Source organism: Orycteropus afer, unplaced genomic scaffold, assembly GCF_000298275.1.
Source record: "Orycteropus afer afer isolate SDZICR_OR568_19922 unplaced genomic scaffold, OryAfe1.0 scaffold00164, whole genome shotgun sequence".
Taxonomy (NCBI): domain Eukaryota; kingdom Metazoa; phylum Chordata; class Mammalia; order Tubulidentata; family Orycteropodidae; genus Orycteropus; species Orycteropus afer.
In genome coordinates this window covers 3,072,036-3,080,916 of record NW_006921751.1, presented here as the reverse complement: position 1 = coordinate 3,080,916, position 8,881 = coordinate 3,072,036, and the positions used below count along the sequence as shown (strand labels likewise).

General features: G+C 36.0%; 1 protein-coding gene across 1 annotated transcript in view; it reads left to right on the top strand.

Moving 5' to 3' along the window:
- Positions 1-985: 985 nt before the first annotated feature.
- The window catches only part of IFI44 (interferon induced protein 44), a 39,407-nt gene continuing 31,511 nt past the window's right edge, over positions 986-8,881 (top strand). Inside the window, exons 1-3 of the mRNA XM_042781744.1 lie at positions 986-1,460; positions 6,168-6,204; positions 8,340-8,523. Coding sequence (XP_042637678.1) covers positions 986-1,460; positions 6,168-6,204; positions 8,340-8,523 — 696 coding nt within the window. The remainder of the gene's footprint in view (positions 1,461-6,167; positions 6,205-8,339; positions 8,524-8,881) is intronic.

Genomic DNA, 8,881 nt, shown 5'->3' with positions numbered 1-8,881 from the left:
AAGTTTTTTTTTTTTTTTTTGGTTGGAATCTGGAGAGCGGAGGCCCCACATAAAAGAATTTGAATTCAAAATCAAACAAAGAAAAAAGAGCTATGTTGGTCTCATAAAACGAATATGCAGGTTCCTTTCAATCTATAGGACACAAGTTGGTGATCCCAGCAAGGTGAAGTCAGAGAAGAGGTTTTAGAAAGAAATGATTTGACTTATATCATACGAATGATTTTGTTTACTTAGAAAAACATGAATTGGAGAGGGGAACTTATTAGGAGACTATTATACCCAAAGAAAATACATTGGTTTGTAACAAATTGAGAACAGAGATGAGGAGAAGTAAATGTATTTGAGATATGTAGTCTGGAGATAGAATAGATCACCCTTTTGTTTGTCTGTATAAAGAAACTGCTTTAATTTTCTTAAAAAAAAAAAAAAAAGTCACACACATAAAAATGTAGTGAGCTCTTTTCTTCCATCTGACTTCAGTTCCTTGATTCTCCTAATATTATTTTTACTTGAGTTTATTATCTAAAATTAACTGGCTTAGTCCATGCTCCATCACTGAGGGAAGTTGACATGTAACCAATTGAGCTGGGACACATTAAGTTTCAGTTTCCTTTCTCAGAGTTTCTGAAGCCCAAAGTTGCTGAAGAATTTCCTGCTTTCATTCTGTGCCTGCCTTGCTATCAGACAGACCAACTTACTCTCAGCTCCAGTCTTTTACAGATTCTACAAACAGGTACATGACTTACTGCTTTCCACTGTCTCCTAACTACTTGAAAATAATAGTTTTGTTTTTTAAAAAGCACATTAGAAAGTATAGTTTATAATGGAAAACCGATTAATATTTTTTTCTTCTTAACTCTATTACTCATTTCATGTATGATGTGGAGTAAGTCAGAGGTGTAAGTACAAGCTTTGTGACAGCACATGTGATATGTTTTCAGTATTTAATGGAAAATATACTTTACTTTCTATTAGATTGGGAAGAATGGCAGTGACAACTCAGTTGACATGGATGCAAGAAAAGAGTCTGCAAAATTGTTTGGGAGGAAAGCAGTTCACTCTTCTCTATAAGGCTAGTGTCCATGGATTCTCTTCTGAAAATTTGCTGGAGAAATGTTCTAATCAAGGACCTACTGTAACAGTGATTTATGGTGAAGATTATGTTATTGGGGCATATATGCAAGGGAGCTACTACAGAGATAACAAAGCTTCTGTCACCTTTTTTGCATTTCAAAGGACTGAAATTTCAGAATTTGAAATAAGAATATTTAACACACGTACTGACAACAATAAAATCAAGGAAAGAAGATTTGGTAGTGGAGAAATATACTATGGCTACCATGATTTACAGATCAATCTAAATGACAGAAACGTAACTATGGACCGCACTACAAGTAAAAAATTTGCACTGCATAAATCTCATATTTCTTTTCAGGAATGTGAAGTTTTTCGATGTGAAGGTAGGTTTAATCAGATAATCCAGCATAGAATTTTCCTCTGAATATTTGGTAGGTTTGAGCTGATCTAGCTCTTTAAGAAAAAAATGTTTTAAAATATAACCTTTTCATTTTTCTTGACCTTTTCAGTTGTCCTTATCTGTAGATGGCTCAGATTGAAACTTGTCCATAAATCGTTTGCCAGGACATGGTGGAAGAAGTAGAATATACAGTTCCTGGGGTGTCTTTGTGTGTGGGAACATGGGGAGGGGTGAGAAAAAAGGTGGGAGGGAGTGAGACAAAAAGAGGAAAAGTGAGAGGAAGAGGGAAGACAAAAAACAAAGAGAGAAGAGTGTGTGAGTGTGTGAGTGACAGACAGGGAGAGAGAGAGAAAGGGAGAGACACAGACAGAAAGGTAAGGGAGAGACAGAGAGACATAGAAACAGGAGAGACTTTGACGTTTTGAAACTCTGAGACACTCTTGGAAAGAAACCAGACGTTGAACTTGTCTTGATTGTACTGAAGACCTTCTGCTCAGTTTCCCATTTTATCAAGACCACAATTAATTTACTTATTTTTCTATTAAAGCACATTTAGTAGAAAAAAGTTTTTTGCTGTTATAAACAATGACTCTCTAATATTTTTATGCTTATAATTTTGTACTCCAAATACTTTTTTAGAGTAACTTTATGGAAGTACAATTGCTATTTAAAGAGTATTTATGTTTGCATTTTGATAGATGTGTTACAAAGGTTTAGTTGTCCATACAATACCCACAATGTTACAGAAATTCCTATTTCCTTACACCTTTGCCAGTTTTTCATATCCTCAGACTTTAGCGTATTTTCCAACTCCGTGATCAAAAGACAGCTTCTCATTTTCCTTTTTGCTTATCTCTGATAAATCTATGTGTATTTGTCATTTGCACTTCATCTTCTATGAAATTCTTGTTTATATCTATCCATTAAAAACAATAGTCTTGAGATCAATATTCCCTGAGTATATGCATGTTCCAAATTATTTGTTTGTGGTCATTATGCTTGAATGAATATCCTAGCACATAGTCCTTGGATTGCCTGTTATTTCTTAGGATTTTTTAATGTTTCCACAGCATTGATATTGCTGTGGAAAGCCTAAAACTAGATTTAATTTTTATCTTTTTTTATTTTTTCCCTGCAAGTGATTTGATCTTACGTGACTACCGAACACATTTGTTTTTAAAATTTATTATTGACGTCTGGTAAATTTATGATGAAATGTTGTACTGTTGAAATTACTGATCAGCTTTCCCTGGGAAAGAGTGTCTTTCTTAATATGTAGATTTAATCATTTTTTATTTCAGGTATCTGCCTCTTTTTTTCCCCCCCATCTTTAAATACTTGTTTATTCAGTTGTGTATTTCATTGTTTGCTTATAGGAACTGATCATGTGTTTGTTAGATATTCATTATCTACCTTCCACAGCTCTCCTTCTTTTGGAAGTAAACTTTTTATCAAAGTATAACACATGAACAGAGAAGTATGCAACTGATATGTGTACTAATTTATAATTTTTATACATTGAACACAATCATGTGACCACAACTCAGATGAAAAAAATAAATTAGTACCATTGTCTCAGAAGACTTGTTTATGGCTCTTTCTAGGTTTTATCAATCAAAGGTAACTATTATTCTCTCTTGTTCACCATTAATTAATTTTATCATTTTTGAATTTAATATAAATGGAGCCATACAAAAATAAGTGCCTTTTTACATCTGATCCTTTTCATATAATGTTTTATTCATGAGATTGATATAATACACTGGATCCTATCTCTACAAATCAGAGATCTTACCTAGTATCAAACTTTACTAATAATTTCAAAGATAAAGGCAATAAGACTTTCAGAGAAAGCAGAAAGTTTGGGATACTCTATGTGACTCCCAAGATCACGCTTTCCCATATCGGATGTATGATTTCTGGTCTGGACCAATAGACAAAGATTTTTGGTAATGCTTGTTGGTCACTTTACATATTGGAGAGTAGTTAGGTTATAGACCATCTTTATTTTATACCCAACTTATATGAATTTTCAAGAAGCCATGCTACATAAATTCATATATCTGAATTTATTTACTATAAGAATTCTTAACCAAGGATATCCTGTTGAGAACATTCTAGAGATAAATAAGTTTCCTTGTAGCAAATATCATTACTCTGTTTATTAGGAGGTACAGTAATTAGCATATTTATAAAGTTAGATAAAGTCATTTCTGAAAGTGTCTGACAGTAAAATAAGTGAATGGATCACAGGACATCTGCTTCCTCCCTAGTGATTCATCTATATTATTGCATATGATACAATAAAAGCATATTCATTGTCATATAGTATTCCAATATGTGAATTTATCACACATTTGTTTATTCAGTCACTGTTAATGAATATTTGAGTTCTATAGTTTGGGATGATTACAAATAATGTTGCTTTAGATATTCTTATACATGTCTTTTGGTTCACATATGTATATATTTTGAAGATTAAAAATGATTTTTTTTTTTAAATAAAAATGAAATTGCTGGGTTGTAGGGTATGTGTATATTCATCTTCAGTGGATACTGACAAAATTTTCCACCATAGTTTTACCAGTTTTCCCTACCACAAGTAGTGTGTTTGAGTTTCCATCACTACAAATCTTCTCCAATACTTGGTATTGTTAGTTTTAAAGCATGCATCAGTTATGGTGTGTTCAATTGGCTTTTTTTTTTTAACTGGATTAGTTAATCATTTACTTATTTAACATTTAAAAATGATCAATTACTATTGTAATTTGAAATTTTTCAATTTTTAAAATTTATCTTTATAATTTTATTATTTGCTTTTGCTTATATCTTTATGTTTATTCCTTTATTTTCTTTTATTCTCAAAAGTTTCTTTTGAAATGTGCTCTCATTGAAAAATTGATATAAAGTGTTTACATTGTAGTTATTTTCTATATATTTGTATGGTCCTGGGAAGGAAGGTTGGAGAATCTACTTCCATAGTGATACTGCCTTCTCAGAAACCCAAGGAGGGATCGCTATGAGTTGGGGCCCACTGCACGGCACATAACAACCACAACATGGTTCACATGATTATTTTAGGAGCTCTGGTAGCATAGTGCCTAAGGCACTTGACTGCTAACCAGAAGCCTGGTGGTTCAAACCTACCAGTCACTCCTTGGAAGGAAGGTTTGGCAATCTACTTCCATAGTGATACCGCCTCAGAATCCCAAGGACAGGTTGCTGTGAGTCGGGTCCGACTTGACGGCACATAACAACAACAACGTGATTATTTTAGAAATTGTTTTCAAAATAGAAGAGATCGTTTTTTTATCATTATTATTATTATTGTAGTCATAGAACATGGTCTTCAGTATATATGCTTTTGATAATTTGATGAGGTTCTCTTTCTCACTGTATTTATGGCCACATTTATAAATGTTCCATAAAATATCCTTCTTTTGTATTGTACACCTAATCTTTACACTGTGTCTCTACCCCTAATTCTTTCAGTTTTTAGTCCAGCAGAACAGTGTTTCTCCCCGCCCCCCCTCCCCCAAAAAATAAAAAAACAAACTCACTGCGTCAAGTTGGATCTGACTCATAGCGACCCCTCCTTGGGTTTCCCAGGTGGTATCACTACATAAGTAGATTGCCCAATATTCCTTCTGAGGAATGGCTAGTGAGTTTGAACTGCCAGCCTTCTGGTTAGCAGTCAGATGCCTTAGGTACTATACCACCAGAGCTCCCTTTCTTTTCCCAAGAAACTAAAAAAACGAGAAAAATTCTGGGTGTGAGTCTCATTGGTTGAAATGAGGTACTCAGCCTGACCTTGAACACTCATATTCTGATTGTCAAGATCTGAGTCCTTCATAGACCTTCTTGGAACAAGGAATAACACCTGTTCAGCTGGAGGTTTCTTGAAGACAAATGATAGTAGATTTGGGAGAAAATCTAGTGCCTGTGTCTTTTTCTGAGTATTTCTTCTGCACGTTACTCCTCTCCAATTTATTGGATTATGGTGAAGAAGATATCATAGGGAAGCATTCCCAGTCTTTCTCTGGCCTAATTGTGCCTCAAGGCCTTGTCTTCAGACACAGAAAGTGCCTTCCACTCTGACTCTGCCCCCCAAAACTCTTGTTGTATTGAGCACACACTACTGGTGAATAAGTTGGTAAAAGAAGAGATGTGCTATTCCCTGAGTTTTTGCTGGAAGTTTTCTCCAACAAATAACCAGCACCATCATGATACCCCCTAACTACAAGAGGGGCAAGAATTCTATGTAGAGACACTCAGTCTTAGAGTGATTCGTCTTGCCTCTAGTACCAGCATGTCCAATTTACATGATGTTAAAGGGACTTGCCAGAATCTCCTCAATTTCTTTCCACTATGCTGCACTCTCTGGTAGCATAGTGGCTCAGGCACTTGACTGCTAACCAGAAGGTTGGCGGTTCAAACCCACCAGCCACTCCTTGGAAGAAAGATGGGGGGCAATCTACTTCCGTAATGATACGCCTCAGAAACCCAAGGAGGGGTCGCTATGAGTTGGGGCCGACTCGACGGCACATAACAACAACAACAACAACATGCTGCACTCTTATTATGGAAAGCCTATTTATGCATTTTTTCCTAGTGAATTCATTCACATTCTTTCAGTTAGCCAGTTATTCAGGAACTTCTAATTCTCATCATTCTTTGTTTATTTCCCTAGATTCACTGGACAAAAGAAGGATAGAAGATGTCACTCTGTAAGTCAACGTTTTTGACATTGTATTACTCTGTTTATTGTCTTAGTCTTATTTTATGATAGCTTAGGACCCTTGGTGATGTAGTGCCTAAGGCATTTGACTGCTAACCAGAAGGCTGGCGGTTGAAACCCACCAGCCACTCTTCAGAAGGAAGGTTGGGCAATCTACTTCTGCAATGATACTGCCTCAGAAATCCAAGGAGGGGTCGCTACGAGTTGGATCCAACTCTACCTCAGGGTTTTTTTTTTTTTTTTTTAATCAATAAAATTAATAGTACAATCAAGAACAAGCTATATCTATAATTTTACACACACACACACACACACACACATAATTATAAAACTATTTGATAATTATATACCCATTTTAATCCATGGTTTAAAAAAGAAAAGCAAGCTCACTGCCATCAAGTTGATTCCAACTCTTAGCCACCCCCATTAGGTTTCTAAGGTGGTAAATCTTTACATAAGTAGTTTGCCCCATGATCCTCATGTGGAGCAGCTGTTGGGTTTGAACCACCAAGCTCCTGGTTAGCAGTCAAATCCCTTAGGCACTTCACCACCAGAGCTCCTTATATATAAGGTTGACAGATGATATTTCTACATAACTATTTGTATGTGCTGTTGCACTATGCCACCAGAGCTCCTTATTTGTATGTGCTGTTAGAATGTCCAAATAAATAGAACTAACAGGGGGCTAAGTTTTGATCACTTCTTAGCCACAGCAAACCACCTTAAGGGAGCAAGTTGTTGGACTTTTGGGCTTAGGATGATCATCATGGGGGACATCAAGCTCAAGTGGCATAATATACTACACAAAAATACTGTTCTACATCCTAATTTGGTGAGTAGTGACTGGGGTCTTAAGAGCTTGCAAGCAACCTTGTCACACAAGGTCTCTACTTGTCTGGAGCAAAAAAGAACGAAGAAAGCCAAAGATGAAAGGAAACAATTAGTCCAAGGAACTAGTGGACCATGTAAACCTCAACGTACTTGACCCCGAGAAACCAGAACTAGATGTTTCCTGGCTCCCAGCAGCCTATATGACATGAGTCCAGAAGAACTAGATGGTGCCTTGGCTGCCCATGTCAACCACTCAGAAAGGGATCAGTCCAGGAGATCCTGGATAGAGGAGAAAAAAACATGAAACAAAACTCAAAATCATAAAAAAAAAGTGACCAAGCTTACTGGTCTGATAGAGCCTGTTGAAACCCCAACACTATGGCCCATACTTACCCTTTAGGCCTGGAATTGACTTCATTCCAGCAATCTCCAGCCAAATAATAGACAGGCATATAAGGTAGGTACACTGGGAAATAAGAGAGGCAGTGTTTGCATAGAGAGATAGCTCAGAGGGCAGGAATGAATAAGAAGGAAGGACACAGGAAAAAGGTAAACACAGGGAGATGGGAAGAGAGCTGTTATATTATGGGGAATACAGTCAATGTCATGAAACAAAAATGTGTATGAACTGTTGTATGAAAAATGAACTTGCTCTGTAAACTTTCATCCAAATCACAACAGAATAATAATTGAAAAAAAAAAAAACCTATCTGACAATTACAATGCTAAAACAAAAAGAATGCTAACAGGAAGACATTGCTAATATTTTTTTATGTATTGAAAGGAAAATAATTCTTTAGCTGTACACTTGTATTTTTGCTTAGAACTCTTGCAGTTCCAGTTTCAAGTAAGTTAGCAAATTTCTGTGCAAGAGGAGGTGTAACAAGTGGAAAATATCTTTTATGAATTTCTAAAACATGTTAGAAATGCTTTACTTTCAAGAACTGAAGAAATCACACATGATATTGTGGCTTTTGAAGTTCTTTATTGTTAATTAACATTCATGTTTTACATGATATTTATTCCCAGTTTTTATAGTCTAGTAGCTTAAGTCTGGAAGATTTGACGTAGGATTAGTTTTAGTTAAAATTGTTAGTTTTGGTTTACCTTCAATTTGAGGTAGAGTATGCTCAGAACTACCTTGTCTTTTTATACAAGAAGGTTAGATACTACCATTACTACTACTACCACTACTACTACTACTATAAAAAAAATAGAGTGAATTCCCGGAAAATTTATGGTAAAGTCTTTGTGACCAGCCTGAGTCTATTGTTAAAACTTGTGTTTAAACAGGCTCAGGAAGAGCTTATTTTCTGACATGAGAACTTACAACCCATGTGGAGGTCTGGTTCACCAAACACGGATTCTGCTCCTTGGTCCCAGTGGAGCTGGAAAGTCTAGTTTTATCAACTCAGTGAAGTCTGTTTTCCGAGGCCACGTAACTAACCAGGCTGTGGTTGACTTTGGTACAAAGCAGGTGAGTGAGTACATTCTGGGCCATCAAGCCTTTGCTCCTTTGCTCAAGTAATTAAAATTTGCAAAACTTTTCACTGATCAAATTCATTACATGTAGACTTCAAACCAATTTACAATTTTTAAAATGTACTCTCTCTCTCTTTTTTTTTTTTTTTCCTTATCTGTGATTTACAGAGCAAATTCACTTTCCATACAGCAGTTTACATATACTTTGTCTCATAACATTGACCACAGTTTACCACAATGCAACAGCTCCCCTCCCTCTTCCTCTGTATAGTTACCTCTTCCCTGTGTCCATCCCTCCATGCACTCCTGCCCCCTGAGCTGTCTCCCTGTGCATGAGCAGCCCTTCTTTCTCC